The sequence below is a fragment of the Zingiber officinale genome, chromosome 2A, assembly GCF_018446385.1.
Source record: "Zingiber officinale cultivar Zhangliang chromosome 2A, Zo_v1.1, whole genome shotgun sequence".
Classification (NCBI taxonomy): Eukaryota; Viridiplantae; Streptophyta; class Magnoliopsida; order Zingiberales; family Zingiberaceae; genus Zingiber; species Zingiber officinale.
Genome location: NC_055988.1, coordinates 165679728 through 165698485, shown reverse-complemented (window position 1 = coordinate 165698485; position 18758 = coordinate 165679728). Strand labels below are relative to the sequence as shown.

At 37.2% G+C, this 18758-nt stretch overlaps 1 protein-coding gene across 1 annotated transcript; it reads left to right on the top strand.

Moving 5' to 3' along the window:
- The first annotated feature begins 5967 nt into the window (after positions 1-5967).
- LOC122043043 (MA3 DOMAIN-CONTAINING TRANSLATION REGULATORY FACTOR 1-like) lies at positions 5968-16245 on the top strand. Its single transcript, XM_042603487.1, has 4 exons — positions 5968-6096; positions 6165-6405; positions 13839-13933; positions 14068-16245. Exons 2-4 carry the CDS (start codon positions 6180-6182, stop codon positions 15841-15843), a joined length of 2097 nt encoding a protein of 698 aa, XP_042459421.1. The 5' UTR covers positions 5968-6096; positions 6165-6179; the 3' UTR covers positions 15844-16245.
- Positions 16246-18758: the final 2513 nt, after the last annotated feature.

The following is an 18758-nucleotide window of genomic DNA, read 5'->3' as shown; positions in this document are numbered from 1 at the left end:
CCGTCCGGCAACCTCCTGAACCAGCGTTGTGCGGAGTCAGACAGGGTGGTAAGGAAGACCCTGCATTTGACTCCGTCGGTGTATTGATATAGAGTGGCGGCATTGTAGAACTTACCGAGGTGGTCGTCCGGGTCGGTTGTACCGTTGTACTCTCCTATCGATAGAGGGGCGTAATGCTTCGGAAGTGGATCTTGCAGAATCGACTCAGAGAACTGGCGATTGATCCGCTCGGGGGATGACTCGGTCTGAGGCATTTTCCCCTTCCTGGCGTCCCGCACGGGCGCTTCGTCGGATGACCACTGGTTGGCTTGAGCTAGCTCAGACGGTGTTTGGAACAAGGCCCGATGGAAGGAATAGGGGCGGGCGGCGCATCTCTTGGTGTGCCGGTTTGACCTTTATTCTGTGCCCAAGTGGAGTATTGTTCCGGTCGCTCTTCATGCGTCGCTTGGCCACTTGATGCCGAGGTCGCCTACTGCGCCAGCCGCTCAGCCAACGCTTTCTGCTGCTGCTCCACAATTTTCGCTGCTCTCGACTCGATAAGAGCATCGAGCTCCTCTTGAGAAAGCGTCACGGTGTGCGATCGTCCATCTCCTTCCATCTTCTCCGCTTGGATTCAGGTGCTTTCCCACAGACGACGCCAATTTGATCTTGTCCGATAGTCGAGTAGACGGACGCTGGGGATGTGACGCTCTCTGCTGATTCCGTGTAGACTCTGGGTTGACGTGGACTCCGGTGAACCTGCAGCAAAACCGAGCCGGGGAGGGCATCTCGGCGACGACCCTCCGACGCTCAAGTCAGACGAGAAGAAATTGAAGCAGAATAACGAGGCAAAGAGCTATAGTAGATGATCATGCATACCTCCGTCGAAATCTGGGGGTCCTTATATAGGACCCCTGGGAGGCGCGTGTGCGCTTCTAGAGGCGTGCACACTTCCCAAGACATTCCTCAAAATGGATGTGTCAGAAAAGTACGTCTGACGTCATACCGCAACCGTTCGAGCATATCTCCGGCATGACAGTGGAAACTTCCACCGTATGATTCTCTGTCCAATCCGGCCGCCGACTATGCTGTTAGTCGGTGGCACATTTCTCGAGAATGACATCACCCGCTGTCCCCTTCGTCCTCTTCTGCACCTTTTGTCTGTTACTAGCCTGGACGGGAGAGATGCTTGGACCCACTGTCGTCCGGGAGAGGACATGTTTTGGACCGTGCGGGAAGGCCGCTCGGCCTCATACTCGGATGGGAATGTCGTCTTTGTTGATCCGCAGCTCGCCTGAGCGAACAGGCCGCCTGACGCCTTAACTCTCTTAGGTGGATTCATGAGCGTCGGAAACTCGACCCGCGGTCGAGCTGTTTCTGCGCCGCTCCGGGCACGGTCGTGCTCGATCAGCTAGGTGGCCTTCCTTATCGCCATACTTTTAGGTTGACTATCTTGGCTTTGACCTCCACGTGTCATTTACCCTCTGTCCTGTATAGGATTCCACTCTTGTTACCAGATCAGTAACCAATTTGCTTGTTACTAATGATGCTTGCATTACCTTCCAATCCAGAAGTTACAATTACTTGCTAGATTTTTTTTATGTAGATCAAATGGCTCGCCTTCCTATTACCAAACAACGCCGAAAACTAAAGAAACTATTATTGCTTCAACAAACAACCAACAATATGTTGGTCTTATTATTTGCTCTATATATGTACTAATTTGTTCATACCTTCGAGATAATGTTCATCATATCAAAACAAAAGAAGAAAAAAGAGTCAATCGAATGAGATGGATGTGTAGATTGACAATGGATTATGATTCTGCTTGCATTAGACAACTTCGCATGGATAGAGCAACCTTTAGGATATTGTGTGATATGGTAGCAAACATTGGAGGACTAAAACCCACTAAGAGCACATCCATAGAGGAGGTTGTAGCAATGTTCATATATACCTTGGCTCATCACAAAAAAAGTAGAACAATTAGCATACTTTTTTACCGTAGTACAGAAACAGTGAGTCGGCAATTTCATCAAGTTCTTAATGCAATTTTAAAATTATATCCTATTTTGCTCAAGAAGCAAGAACCTATTACTCAGAATTGTCAAGATGAGAAGTGAAAATGTTTTCAAGTACTTTTTACATCTAACATCAACTTTAATACATGTTTTTTTTTATAATAAGTGCTAATCGTATAATTGTTAACTTTGTAGGGATGCTTAGGAGCGTTAAACGGAACATTAATTAAAGTTACACCTCCTACAGAAGATAAACCTCGTTATCGCACTAGAAAAGGGTGTATTTCAACAAATGTATTAGGTGTTTGTTGCCCAAACATGTAATTCATATATGTATTGCCTGGTTGGGAGGGATCAACACATGATGGTCGTGTGCTTCGAGATGCGATATCAAGACCGCATGGTCTAAGGGTCCCTCAAGGTACATTTACGTTGTAATGTATACTATGAATTTTATTTTTATTTTTTAATGTTACTAAACAATTTCATTTATATTCAACAATGAAGGTTGTTATTACTTGGTTGACTCTGGATATTGCAATGCAAATGGATTTCTTGTCCCATACCGAGGACAACGATATCACCTAAAAGAATTTGATGGTCATCGACCGGAGATACCAGAGGAATACTTCAACATGAAGCATTCCAAGGCTAGGAATGTTATAGAAAGATGTTTTGGGTTGTTAAAGGGGAGATGGAAGATTCTTGCATCACCATCATTTTTCTCCATTCAAACCCAAATTCGGATTATCATGGCATGTTGTCTTATGCATAATTTGATTCGCAAGTTTATGAACTTTGATCCACAAGAGTCACTTATAGCAAATGAGGAAGAGGAATCTGATGGGGGAAGTGACGATGAAGAAGTAGAGTATATTATGCAAATTAATCCAAGCAATGAGTGGTCATCATTTAGAAATAATATGACAACCAATATGTATAACACATGGTCCACTAGACATAGTGGCAATGTTAGTGATTAAGTTCTATTTTGTAAGCATGTTATAACAATTGTGTGTTCTGATTTTATATATGTATTTGAATGGTACCAGTTGTACTCGACATTATAAGATTCATGTATTGATATATTATGTGATGTTTTGTTTTATATGTATACTCGACATTATAAGATTTATCCATCAGCCATTATTAATGATTAAAAAAGTTCCCTTATGCCAATATGATATTCCTTTCATACCTCTTACACTGTCATCTTTTTTGTTAGGATGACTACAATTACTCCATCAATTGCACGTGGAAGAGGGAAAAACAAACAATATTGGACGGATGAGGAGGTGGAAGTGTTGGTTGATGCTCTCATAGAACTGGCTTTCGATCCTTTATGGAAGGTAGATACTGGTTTTAAAAATTGTTATATGGTTCAAATACACAAAATGGTATTGGGTAAGATTCCAAGTTTCAATAAAGCAGTTATTCCTCATATTGAATCCAAGATCAAATATCTTAAAACCAAGTACAATCCCCTCTCTGAGATGTGTATGCAAAGTGGGTGTCAGTGGGATGATGTGGAGCACAAGATTAACTGTGAAAAGCAATGGTTTGATGAATGGTGTCTGGTAAGAGCTTTGTATGCATAGATCATTTTTCAAGATAGTACTGTAGTGAGTATTTCTCATAATAGTAGTACATTTTCTAAAATATTATTTTTTTATTTTGTACCTCTATTTGTATTCTTTTTGTGTAGACTCACCCTAATGTTGTTGGACTGAGGGATTTTAAATTTCCATATTTGCGCAAACTGGACATTGTGTGGGGAAAGGACAGAGCCACGGGACTTAGTGCTGAAGATATGGTTGACGCAAGCATGGATGCTGATTGGCAAAAGAATTTGAATGTGAGTTCTTCCTCGGACAATGAAGATGAACCTGTTTTGGACATCCTATCACAAGGCTCACCTTCGAGTTCGTCATGTAACAATGGATCGAAAAAGAGAAAAAAACTTTCACCAAGAAGGGAAAGTTTTTACAAGAAAAAGAAAGCAGCAACACCCCAATAAAAAATTGACTTGAGATTGGACAACTTTACTAATAAGTTCGAGTCCATTTGCGATCAAATGGCAACACAATATGCTACTATTATAAATGCTTTGACTGCAGAGTCCAAGCCAGAATCCCTAGGCGGTGAAAAAAATGCAAGAGGTTATTGTTGAACTACTTAATATTGGCATATCTCCAATGGATGTTGGTAGGGCTGCTGAAATTTGTTACAATGACCTTGCCAAAGTTTAAGTTATGTTTGCATTGCCAAGCCATTTGCGGTGATCCTATGTGCTTGGATTTATCTATCCATCTTTTATTCCATGAAACATGTGTGGATTCATGTTTTTTGTTGATGTTAAATAACTAGGTTATTTTAAATTGCATTCGGTATTTTTGAAGTTGTAATATTATAGTTAGGCGCATGCAATATTGTGTTAACCTAGTTATATTGTACATCAGTAAAAATATTTTGTAATATTGAGGCATCAGCTAGACAAAAACTTGTATCAATGCTGTAATTTTAGCACTTGCTGATTCAGATGCTGTTTTATTTTGATGAAGTTATTGTTGGCATATATTATGTGTGGAATTTGTTGTTTGTTGGCTTTCAGATGGTGCAGGAAAGAGAATGATGGAGCTCTATTGAGCTAGTAATTGAATTCATTGATTGGTGTGGCTTTGTTTAAGTTTGTTTTGCAGTGCTTGATTTTTATCTAGTGTTGGTGAATATGGCCTCTGGTGTATGGATTTCTTGTGTATGAGATGTGGTATGTTGTGTTTTGTGTGCAAGTATTGGTGTTTTTAAGTTTATAGGTTGATGTTTGGAGATTTCTTTAGGGAAGTGGCTGTGATGATGCAGGTTTTTGGGTTCTCAAAAGATCTCTATTGTCATTGGATTTGCTTATATTTGGATATTTTTGTATGTGGAATTTGATGTTGTTGGCTTTTGACTTTTGGATGGTGTATCTTTATTTTTCTTATATTGCAACGGTGAAGAAATGAAGTTATTATTTGATGGTTCGTTGTGTTAATGTTGTGAGCTATTTGGTTTGAATCTGTGTGTGAATGTAGATGGTGACGCTGATGTTCTTATTTTGAGGTTATGATATGATCTTTGTATGCTTTGGGTTTTGAAGCTGGTGTCATTTATGAGGTTATGATAGAAGTTGTGGACGTGTTTAATGTTCAAAAATATTTATTTCATCTAATGAATATTTTGCATAGGTAACATATACATTTCATGTTGAAAAGTAAGTAAAATATAAATAACATATATATTGATATTGATTCTTTCATTAGCAAACCAAACACCATCTATAACAATGGTAATGATTTTCTAATACCAACCAAACAACACACTTCTATCAATCATATCCATTCTCATTCTCCACTTTATGAATATCAATGTCATTCCCATTTCATGGTTCTAACCAAGCAGCCTGTAAACTTCTCATTGATGAGCACTTTGTATATAAGGCGGTCCTTTATAGTAAATTGACTTAGAAAAAAAGTTTTCTTGAAACTCAATTAGTCCACTTAAGCAAATTAGTCAATGCAACAATGATTTCCATTATAATACTCTATATGAATCCACTCTTGGACTAGATTATCGTCGTTAACCAAATTAGTGAAAAGCAATCTAATTCAAGTAGTTCAGATCCTCTATCCGAACTCCTGTGTCTTCTTACCGATCGAATGATCATGACATCTTCATGATATGCGTGACATCCTCATGATGTGCATGATATCCTTGAGATATTATTTGACCGACGATGAGCGGGACACAGAGGACATGAAAGTTTAGGACTGTGGATCCGAATTCTAATCCAAGGTCCAAGGGGTAGATTAGGTCAAAGCAAGTCCGGAATGGCTTGGGCTCCACCGCCCATGGCTGTCCTGGCACAGTGGCGGTCTAGGTTTTTTTTTCCGTGTCAGCAGTGCACGCGACTCGCGTTCTAAACGGGCCGTTCCGGTCCGCGTCGTCCGCCTACTGTCTCGCCTATATTATATGCACCTCCTTCTCCTCCGCCTCTTCACAACTCGCCCATCTCAAGCAACCTTCAGTGAAGAGAACCCTATTTTCGTCTCTCGTTTCGGTAAGCTTCGATTTCTACTGTATTCGCTGTCGTAGTTGAGGATTTGACGCACATTTTGTCTTCTCCAGATCTCGCTGGGTCATATGGCGTCGCCGAAGGAGGAAGGATTCCTGACGGAGGAGCAGAGGGAAGTGATGAGGATAGCGGCTCAGAACGCTGAGATTGTTTCTCCGAGATCTTGGAGCTCTTTGCTGGCTCCGGAGATTAAGAGCAAGGCAGTCAGCGGTGGGAAAGGTTCGTCGGTTGGAGGTGGCGGTGCTAAGCACGTACGGCGCTCGCATTCGGGGAAGGCATTGCGGGCTAAAAAGGGTGAGTTATGGTGTTTTACCCGGTTAGAGATTTCCTTGTTGAATATCTAGATTTGCATCGAAGCAGAGATCAGTAGAACCATTTACTACATCTCTATATGATATATAGATCGTTGGAGAGAGGGGAGGGTTTACAAATTAATTTTTGACGAAATGAAAATGACATGTGGTAGAATTGTAACCATAGAATATGAACATCGTAAAATTAATTTCTATGATGAATCATTACCACAGCCACAGGGCATGAAGGGGAGGGCGTAGAATTAGTTAAGAAAATGAAAATGACATATGTGGTAAAATTGTAATCAGACATTATGACCCTCATTGAAATGTATACATTTGTCTCATAGACTATGGGGATAATTTCAGGACTGTAACTGGAGATACCATTGCAGTACAGAAGTTCTATACCAATGGGAGGGTGTAAAATTAATTAACGAAATCGAAATGTCATATGTGGTGAAATTGTAACCATAGAATACGATCGTAATTGAAATGTATACATTTGTCTTATAGACAATAGGGATAATGTACTGAGATATATTTTAGATCCTAGAGGGACTATTATTGTAGATTCCATTGCAGTACAAAAGTTCTACATATCAATGGGAAATAACCTACCTTTGAGTACGCTTTGAATCAATGACCTGATTATAACTAACCAATTAGGTTTTACAATGGAGCCTAGACATGTGAGTTTTTTTTTCTTTAAAGCATATATTAATGTTTGAAATTCATGCAGCCCTTACCTTTGTTAGTTCAGTTTTCTTTCCGTATCTCTTTGGTATGAAAAACTTTTAATCTAGATGTGGCGTCTAAACTGATTGGAGTGGGACATATGTTTAGGTTCCGGAAAAATGTCTAGTCATTCCCTGTGGCAATCTTTTTTGCCGTCCTGTATACATCCATTTCCCTGTGTATCATTTATTCTTAGAAGCTTAAAGTGCTTAGGTTGCATATGATTCACATCAGTGGAATGGAATCAGAGTGATTCATTCTCCTTATGATTCTGATCCAATGTTTGAATGGAAATTTGAGGTGAATTGATTGATTCTAACAAATTACTTATTCCGTTCAACCCATTCCATACTTCAAGAGGTGGAAAACTTTGTCGCCTTGATCAAGTATGATATATATTAATAAATTATCATTTAAAAACTAATGTGGGTTGGTGGACCGAGTGAATTGGATGATCAATTGAATAGGATGCACAGACAAGATGGGTTTTATTGATCTAGTTGGCTTGGGTGGCTAGGCTTGTTGGGTCAATTGTGCTGTTCAAGCCAATCAAGTTAAGTAAATCAACCGAGCTGATTAGGCTAGTTGGGATGGTTAAGCGAGGGAGGGGACTAGTTGAGATATTCGAGTCAAGCAAACTAGTTGTGATGAACAAGATGGGTGGGATATACAGTTTGAATTAGTCGTGTAGGCCTCACAGATAGGTTGTGTTTGCGATGGTTGAGTTAAGTAGGTTGAGTTAATCAGTCAGGTCGGTTAAGCTTCTTGGTAGATAGGTCAAACTAACTTAAGTTGGCTGAGTTAATCAGGTTGGATAGATTGGTGAATTGAATGAGCTAGACGTGTTAAGTGAACCAACCAAGTTGAGGATGGTATGTGGATCAACCAAATCAAATGTATAGAATAAATGGGATTGATTATACACTTCAAGACTAACGAAATGAACCATGCAAGTCAAATTGGCTAAAGAATTAAATGAATAAGAGGTTAAACATAGATTGAAGCATTTCACTAATTATGTCATTCTAGTATTGCTACCAAACAAAAGGATGAAATAGACCATTTTCCATTTTTGTTTCATTCTATTCCATCTCCATTCTCATTTTGATTCCATCTCATCTATACGCACCAAATGCAATGTTAAAGTAATAAAGTTGAGGAGGTTTTCTGAGAAATTAAGTCCTAGGCTCTAAAAAGATTCCGTAGCCTTTTATTTCTATGTAGTATGCAACTGACATTGAGTTATTGTATGTTTTTTATGTCATACATTTATTGAATTTGGATTTATTCTTTGATTAGTGTCGTATCACATATAGTGCAATTTACATTTAATATTTGGAAGAAAATTTTCGTTAATTGAAGAACTATTATATGTTGTGAATAATGTAATTGTGAATAAACCCATTTGTGATCAAGACTTTGGCTGGTGGAAATAAAATTCTAAGCAAGAGCCATGTTCTTTTGCATTTATTGCACCCGCAAAGTTGAGACACTTCTTACAGTATTTGCTCTTGGTCTTAGTCTTAACAGTACAAGGATGATTTGAGTCTTTTGCACAGATCATATATTCAGATATACATAATATTTCCTTCCATCTTGTGGGGATCTTTATCTAGAGAAGTAGATGTTTTCTAGAGAATTTTATAAATGGTGAGCTAGATATGTGGATCCTAATTTTGCATCAAATGAGTCGGAATATCTATAGATTAATTATTTATCCACATACTCCAGCATCTATCAGGCTGGCTCAACTTGGAGCAAACTATTAGTTTGGCTCATATCCCATATACCCAAACACAATGTATCTAAGTATCTCTATATTCATTCCAAATGAACTGTGCCCTTAATTTCCCTATTTCTTTGCCTCTTCTGGCACAACTATTGTTAAAAAATAGTAGGCTAGTCTCAGCAAACATTATTCAGTCAGTTACTAGTAGTAGGGAGCTCCATGATCTCTCTCTCTCTCCCCGTCGCTGTTGTCTATAACTTTACATCATCTTACATCCTCTCTAATCTTTGTTCCCAATCCAAATCCCTTCTCTAATCTCTGTTCTTAAACTCACTACAGACAGCCTGTTAACTTTGTATTGATTAGTTCTTAAAAATTATAAGTTGCACTTTATCATTGCAGTTTATTTTAAATGATCCTTAATTTGGAAGGAAATATGCATCCGCATATAGTATCTATTCTACCAAGTTATCCAATTGCATACCAGGCTGTGTACCTATTTTAAAATCTTAGATAGAGTGGTGTCATTATTTACAGATTTGCATATCTATCCATACACTTCTTGTTATTCCATCAAGCTGAAACAAGTTATTATGAACTTGTCCATCAAATTCAGTACTATGCTAACTTCAGATAAATTATCTCAGTGTACAGTGTCCTTTTTCATTGGGACTGGAGATTTCTTTAATTAAAATTGAGTTTGTCCCATTTGAGAAGTCAAAGTCCATAAGTGCATATTGTACGTAAAATTTGTTATTTCACACTTTTCATCCTCAAGATATTGGTCATAGTATCCATGGGTAAGCCCATGTTGATGTATGGTGCTAGCACATCGTATTTCCTTACAAATTAGAAAAATCAGCCATCTTTCTATGCTACCATGATGATCGAGCATATTACATTTTCATTCACAAAAAAAAAAAAAAAAAAAAAAAAAAATAAAATAAAATTGGAACTGCCACATTAATGGCCTCCTACAACGTCCCCACGTCGTATGGATGGAGGATCAACAGGAGTAGAGATGGTAAGTGCATGGCGGGGCTTTTGCAGGCGGTGAAACATAGGATCAACCCCTATCTTATTCAGACAGAATATATGCGCTTACCATTTGTATCAAGCCCTGGGGGCTACATTTTCATTCAAAAAAATTTGTTGAACTAGGTAACACTGAACTTGGGGTAGCCGGTCTAATCTCACGGAAGTTTCCCACCAACCACCAGGGTATATCGGGAAGCACTCGCGGTGGGCGGCCTAGAAGCCCATCATCCCCCATTTGGAGGAAAAATCTCTGTAAATGCGCCGTAGTTGGGGATCCAACCGCGAATGCTTAGGTGACAACTTGACGCCTTTCCGTTGCACCGTAGAGATAGAGTATGGGAAATGAGAGAATTAGGAATTAGAAAATTAAGGAGAAGATTGATAAAACTTTATATTTTTATTTCCTCAAAAGAAAGGGGAAAAAGGAAAAAAGTAAATTTCTAAAACGCCTCTCGTCTTTAAACCTTTGCATTTGCCTCTTTCTAGTTCGTACATGCGCATTGTAGATCTATATACTCAACTATTTAAGAAAAATATTATAAGGGGATTAAGGAAATCTAAATATTTCACTAAAAATGTGTGAGATATCCTTAGAGCAATTCTCCTATCATAATTCAAACAACCCTCTTCTTATGGCCTTGGAGTGGCAACAGAAGGAGAGTCAAAAGGGTAGAACAAATCAAGGTGGTTTTGGTCTCAGACTGGAACGATACAGTTTCAGTATCGTATCGTGTTATGCTGATAAGGTTTTAATATTTTTTTATTTATATATAGTAATTATTAGATAAATATGTTTATGATGTATAATTTAAAAAAAAAAATTGTATATTGATTTTATATAAGTTATCCATTATTGAACAATTTAATATTGTTAGAAAAAAATTAAATATAGTTTTCTTTAAAGAAAATTGATTTATTAATAACCCGCGATAAAATTGACACATAATACGTTACGTTACTAATACCAAAAGTAGTGGTGTTAATCAGATGTAAACATTGATTCTCAAGATTAAATAATCATAATTATATAAATTAATACAAAGATATTATTTTATATATAATAATTATATAATTTAATTAATGATTAATTTAAATAATATATATTTAAAATTGTAAAAAATATCAGAATATCAATTAAATAGTAAAGAATAAATTAAAAAAATTATCAAAATATAAATTTGATTTTTTAGATTTTTTTTATTTATTTTATTTTTATAGAATTTTTAAATAAAATTTAAAACAGTAAAAACATTCAGATTATTAATTAATAAAATTTATTATTATTTTTTAAAATTTTAAATATATTTTTATAAATTTTATTGTGATAATTTAATTAGGGTTCATGAAAGCCTCTTCGAAGTATCACAATTAATTAAATCTAATTTTCATTGAGGAATAGGAGCATCACACACGCGGATCACCCTTTGACGGCATGCTGCCTGCGGTGTCGGAGGCATCTCATGATGCCGTTGGTGCCACTAGAAGCTTCGTGGGACGCTTTTGGCGGCACTGAAAGCGTCCCGCGATGCTTCCAATGCCACTATAAATGTGGTATGCCAACGACACACCTTTTGGTACGCAACATGCGTGCGTGATGCATGCGAAATCGTTCATTGCGTGGTGCCGGTTTCGCTCCGTCGAAGGAATGGTAAAAATCATCTGTGCCGCTGGGCACAGAATGATATTTCAATCCCTGGAACAAACAACATAAGTGAAATGAAAAAAGGGTGAAGTACAATTGCAAAATAACTAACCAAATACATACAAATTTCAAATTGCAGTGTGTATCATGAAAGCATATTGCACAAGCATCTTAACATCCCAATATTAACTTCTAATTGCAAACAAACAAGACTGTTGAACCCATCCATGGGTGTTACTAATGCTATTCTACATTGCAATAGAGAGTGATACCTCGTGCACTTCCACAAGGAGACATTCTGCTACTTCCGCAAGGAAGAGAGGGGAGAAAGGGGGCTGCCAGAGATGAGGTTATGGGCGGGTCAGAACTGCAATAGGAGGTAGTGACAGACAGATTACTCGCTTGAACCAAACTAATTTGAACCAATATAACTAAGACAATCAAATGAACTCCAAAATTGAATTAGGTCCAAACCTAAAATGAATCAAACTTATTCTCAACCCGGCTCAACCCTCAATCGGCCAATCCAACTCCAATTTGAACCCAAATTGAATCCAGAAAACCACTAAATTCTGCATACATTTGCTTTAATTCAGTCCTAAATAATTTTAATTTCTACTAATGGTGTCAAATGAATTCTTTTAATGCCCTAATAACTCAATCAAATCTCAGATTATAACATGAGATGTCTTAGTTTGTGTTTATTTCTAATTATATAGAATCAACATACTGAGAAATGTACTGTTATTTGACTTATAAATGATAAATCTTAAATAAGAGAAGGTTGAAAATAAAACAACCATAACTTTTTTTCAATAAGTTGGAAATGGCACTAGGGATAAGTTTTCTTGGGTACTTGTGAGTCTGTGACTACTTGACTCGACTCAACTCGTTTAATTGGGATAGCATGTTGATTGAATTGGTCGGGTATAAGTTTTTGAAAAGTAATAGATTGTGATGAGCATCAGATGAGTTAGGATTTAAAGGCTCAAGTACTCAAATAAACTAAAATCCTTAATGTCTCATTTCTCATTTCTCTTTGTTGCATGTTAGAACCAAGTGAATTTGTTGGCTACCTTGGCTATTTATGTTCACATTATGAGAATAGTATGAATATAATAATCCATACATATTTGCGCATAGCGTCCTATATATATGGGTGTGTATGCAAATTTTGCATGTATCCTACCCTCTGCCATTCTTAGATAAATGGTTCATATTTTCTTTGCGGTGTTAGAAATATAAATATTATTTGTATTTTGTTAATCCTTGTGTGATTAGTGTTATTATTATTTTTTTAAAATTTTTAGTAGATATTAACATCATCCTCTGGAGTTACCCTTAACTTGATTTTTCTTAATAAAATTTAAATTTTGTTGTATCAATACAGTGAATGTTAAATAATTTCTTGATATTGATTGCATATGCACCCACATAATGCATATGCCTTATGTGGTAACTTGAACAAATGTCGTATAGCTTGCCAGATATTTGACCTCAAAAATCTGTATTCTGGAATTTTGACAAAATTACTTTCAATTGTAACTAGATTCAAATTCTAAGTTACTACACTAAAGGAAACGAGAATGCATGGGCTAACCTGAATGTTCTTGTTTGTCAAAGAACAAACATCTTAATTCAGAAGAGTAATAATAACCTGAACTTACTACACTAATCTGTGGTTTTAGGAGTCTATTATATACTTTCTTAAAATGGTTTCAGTATTATAAAATGTTTAGCGTATACTTAAGTTTGTACATGGTGGCTAGTGGTTTGTTTATTACTAGTTTTTCTCATTATTTTCCTTTCATTTGGAATAATGATGCTATATTCTTTGTAATCCAGCCATTATACATTCAGATTTGAGCTTCAAAAACAATACATATCTGTTTCTTGTTTTAAATCCTAATTACTACCAAAATGACGGCCTATGAAATTCATTACTTCTTATCTTTACTTAGATGTCATATTTTCATTATATAGAGACTGATAATAATTTCTGAAGAGCAGGAGTATAGGATTGAAAATACATTGGATTAAATGTGATTTCTCTCTCACTTTGGATCAATATAAAGTTTTGGTATAACAATGATTAATGCTTCTTTGCAAGGTTTCTGTCATTTCACTAATTTTTTTCATGTTTTTTTTTCTAAATATGTTACCATCCAAATCACTACAAAAATCTGTTTAGGTAGGTTAATTCTCCTTTGTAAGTTTATTTTGTTGTAGTGTAGCATATCTCTACACATATATTGGTTTATGCACACTGATCTTAGTTTTCTTTTAGATGGTGCTGGTGGTAAAGGAACATGGGGAAAACTCCTTGATACTGAAACAGATTCATGTCTTGACCGAAATGATCCAAACTATGAGAGTGAAGAGGTATGATCCTCTTGATGACCCTTGCACAGATGCATACACAAGCATTCGGTGGATAAAAAGTCCTTTTTGTCGGCTATTATTGTTTATTTTGTTGGATTACATAGACAAATAAATGCTATTGCTGCGAATTTCAGGAACTGTATGAGCTAGTGGCAGCTACTGTTTCAGACCCTGTAGATAACTACAAGAAATCTGTGGTGACAATCATCGAGGAATACTTCAACACAGGTGATGTGCAATTGGCTGCTACTGATCTTAGAGAGCTTGGTTCTGATAAGTACCATCATTTCTTTGTGAAGAAGCTCATTTCTATGGCAATGGATCGGCATGACAAAGAGAAAGAAATGGCATCTGTTTTATTGTCCTCTCTTTATGCCGATGTGACGAGCCCAGCACAGATTAGCCAAGGGTTTGTCATGCTACTAGACTCTGTCGACGATTTGACTGTGGATATCCCAGATGCAGTTGACGTCCTAGCTTTGTTTGTTGCTCGCGCTGTTGTTGATGACATCTTACCTCCTGCCTTCCTCACCAGGGTAAAGAGATCACTCAATGAATCCTCTAAAGCTTTTCAGGTTATACAAATCGCTGAAAAGAGCTACCTTTCAGCTCCCCACCATGCAGAATTAGTTGAACAACGATGGGGTGGTACCGTTCACATTACTGTTGAAGAGGTTAAGAAGAAGATCACAGATCTGTTGAGGGAATATATTGAGAGTGGAGACACAACAGAGGCTTGCAGGTGCATCAGGGAGCTTGGGGTTTCTTTCTTTCATCATGAGGTTGTGAAAAGGGCTCTAATTTTGGCGATGGAGATTCAAACATCAGAGCCTTCTATATTAATGCTATTAAAAGAAGCAGCAGAAGAGTGTCTGATCAGTACTAGTCAAATGGTCAAAGGATTCTCAAGGCTTGCCGATAGCCTTGATGACCTTTCACTTGATATTCCAACTGCTAAGTCTTTGTTCGAAGTGATAGTGTCTAAAGCAATCTCTGAGGGATGGCTGGACCCTTCCTTTCTCAAGTCTAAGGATGTGTTTGAGGATTGCACTGATGAAGAACATATGAAATTAAAACGGTACAAGGAAGAAATTGTTACAACAATTCATGAATATTTTCTATCAGGTGACGAATCTGATCTAACTCAAAGTCTTCGGGACCTTGCTGCTCCAGATTACAATCCTATTTTTATCAAAAAGCTGATCACTCTGTCGATGGAAAGGAAAAACAGGGAAAGAGAGATGGCTTCTGTTCTGCTCTCCACACTAAGTATGGGGATGTTTTCAAGAGACGATATTGTTAAAGGTTTCATAATGCTTCTGGAGTCAGCTGAGGATACTGCACTTGACATCTTGGATGCCTCTAACGAGTTGGCTCTTTTTCTTGCTCGAGCTGTGATTGATGATGTGTTAGCACCCTTGAACTTGGAAGAGATCAGCAACAAGCTCCCTCCCAATTGCAGTGGAAGTGAGACTGTTCATATGGCTCGTTCTCTTATTTCCGCACGGTATGCTGGTGAGAGGCTTCTGAGGTGCTGGGGTGGTGGTACTGGCTTGGCAGTGGAAGACGCAAAGGATAAGATAACGAAGCTTCTGGAGGAGTATGAAAGCGGAGGCGATGTAGGGGAAGCATGCCGATGTATCCGTGACTTGGGGATGCCTTTTTTCAATCATGAAGTGGTTAAGAAGGCTTTGATTATGGCCATGGAGAAGAAGAGTGACAGAGTCTTAGACTTCTTGCAAGAATGCTTCTGCGAGGGGTTGATCACAACCAATCAAATGACAAAAGGGTTCTCTAGAGTTAAGGACGGGCTGGATGATTTAGCCCTCGATATACCCAATGCACAGGCAAAGTTGCAAACATACCTAGACCATGCCAAAAAACAGGGCTGGTTGCTGATGTCTTTCTAACAGTGACGTTAGGCTCCAAATCTCAGCAGAGTTGGAGACATGCCAAAAAGCAGGGTTGTGTTGTTTCTTCTGTGGGACATGGCACATTGGTAGGATCGACCTTTGGTGTAGCTGGTGGCTTTTCGATGTATTTTGGCATCCATGTCAGGTCAGAAAATAGGTATTCTAAAACGCACTTTCTGGGTCTTTTGTTTTTTTTTTAATGCAATGCAGAGGACTAGTTAGGAAAGGAGAACCCACATCTGTTTTGTGATCTCGAGTAAGTTCATTGATGATGGCATAACACTAGAATGCAGGTTTAGTCGTCGAAATTATCATCATGTATTTTGAAGTACTCTTCACCTTTCCTTTCAACTATACTCAATCTTAAGCTCGGTTTTTACACAATATATTTTTGAGAGACCTGGAATTCCCTTTAGATGCTTAGCTAGGTTCCCCGGCGAGGGAGATAAGATAAGATCAGCCTTTAACCAATTGACCAAAGGTTGGACGTTCAAAACATAATACTTGGTAATTATCAAAGAGCATATTAATTTTTTTGGTCTTTCAATTCTACCCTTTATGTTAATTGCATGCAACGTTAACTTCTATCATTCCCTCTCTCTCCATCCCTCTCCATTTTTGGAAAACAAATCTCTCTATTCTTTTCTCTCACCTATCAATTTTTATTTAACTTGAATTTATTTATTTTAAAATTTTTGGACCACTATCAAAGAAGATCGAAAATAATAATGAATGATGTATTTGAAATTTTTATAATTTCAAAAATTAATAAGACCTAAAATAGGTGTAATATGAATTTTTTAGGCCGATTAATAAGTTTTGATCATTTTAATTAAAATTCACTAATCAATTTTGAGATCTCATATTCTATATATTTTAGAATTGTGTAATATGAGCTCTCTAGTAGTGATACTGAGGTTTTGAAGAAAACTATTTTTTTTTTTGTTTGGCTCTTATATGAAAGCATACAAGGATGGTCCTGAGAGCATAGAGCATATGACGATCACATTGGGTTTGATTGGGGATATCAGGTCCAGCATATAAAAAGAAAAAAAAAAAAAAAGGAAAGAAGGATTTATTTTTAGAAAAGTTGAAAATAACAATGAATGTTACTCTTATAATCTTAAAAATTCATAGGACCTCAAATGTGATTAGCCTTTTGCTCTTCTCTAAACTAGCTCTACAAGGGAAGAACCAGTATGCGATGAGCTCCACGTGTTTATGTACCCAACTAGTCGGCAAGTTTGAATGCTTTGTCAGTGCTTGTTGTCAATATATTTTTTTTAATTCAAGTATTTAAATTTTAATTTTAGAGGTGACCATCGGATCGAAATTTATCACCGCACCGTTGTTGCCAAAAGCAGAGTCATATTTCCTAGTTCTTCAAAATTAGAGTTTATTTTATTTTTTATTTTTGGCGAAGAAGAAATATTGAAAGAGAGAAAGTAAATAGATGAGAAATGATAGGATATTATTTTTCTTATAGGAAAGGGAATTTAATCATTATGTCTTTGTTGGGACAAAGGATTATTATTGTTTACTTTATTTTTAAAAACTTAAAAAAATAAAAAAATATAATAATATAATTGCAAAAAGGTAAATTTTCTGAATATTTAAAGAAAAATCAGTCTTGCAACTGATTTCCTATCTTATGAGACAAAAAGAGAAATATTCCTGTTTACTTGGAGGGGCTACCATGATGCCTCACTCACAGCCGTAAGGTGACCGGACCTCGCTTCCCATAATAGAGCCTCGCTCGTGGCCACGAGGCTGCAGGGCCTCTTTTGCGAACCGTGAGATTCGAATTTATGTTTTTTTTCCTTTAAAGATTTTATTTTTTCAATTTTAATTTCTTTCCTTTTAATTTCTCTCCTTTTTTTCGATAAACAGAGTATAAATTTAAGGCATATTAATTTATACAGTCCAATATGATCTCATTAAAAAGTTAAACACCTCCTCTTCCTCACCCTGTCATGGATCTTAATCTTACCCTATGTTTGGATAAATACTAAAGGTTCATTAATGAAAAAGAAGAGAAAAGAAGTAAGATATTTATATTCTTCTTAGAGAAGGAAGATTCATTAATGTAATATGTGTTATCATATTTAGGAGGAAAATAAGGGTAATGAAAGTTAAATATATAAAGTTATAAAATAATCCTCACTTTTGTTAAAGACTTACACGTTCAAGAACCTAGTGTATTTTGCATATATTTATTGGTTAAGACTTACGCATTCAAATATTTGTAACTCATTTGTTAAAGTCGGCATTGAATTCGTTGTTAACGTCAAAGTCGGCATCAGCACCGGCATTGGCATCGAAGTTGGCATCGAAGTTGGCGTCGAAGTCGGTGTCAACGTCAAAGTTGATGTCGACGTCAACATCGATGTCGATGAAGTGTGAGTGTATGACGGTGCAAGTCGAACGGTCGAGTATTTTTCGTCACGACGCAAAGAATATGACAATAATTTTTTGAATTAATATAATAAAATAGAGATAAAATTATAATACAAAATTTTTTTAATTCCCCTTACATTTCCTTACACATGAAATCAGGATGTAAGAAATTTTTTTATTTCATGGTAAGTGATCCGATGATAAGGGTCCACCCCTCAGAGGATCATGACCACGGTGGAAGTCAAAGTCTAGGCGGTCGACGCCCATGTGTCGCTAGCCGGTCGGACAACTCGTTCGCTCGACCGGGACAAAGAAGTACCGATCAGATATCACCACAGCTCGGCCAGGCACCGAGCTTCCGACGCTCAAAACAAGATATGCGTTGAGCGGCCAGCTCACTCAGACTTACATCGAACCTCGAAACTGGTGAAAAAGGATCACATCACGACAACGGAGCTCTGACAGTGGAATGTTGGCCGAGCAGCCACTCCGGTTGGCCAAAGGGCTAGACCACC

Excerpts from the sequence above, each read along its gene's own strand:
- LOC122043043 (XM_042603487.1), top strand. The coding sequence starts at position 6,180 with ATGGCGTCGCCGAAGGAGGAAGGATTCCTGACGGAGGAGCAGAGGGAA. Across the intron at positions 6,406-13,838 it reads GGCATTGCGGGCTAAAAAGG|ATGGTGCTGGTGGTAAAGGA; the intron begins GTGAGTTATGGT and ends GTTTTCTTTTAG. Across the intron at positions 13,934-14,067 it reads CAAACTATGAGAGTGAAGAG|GAACTGTATGAGCTAGTGGC; the intron begins GTATGATCCTCT and ends TGCGAATTTCAG.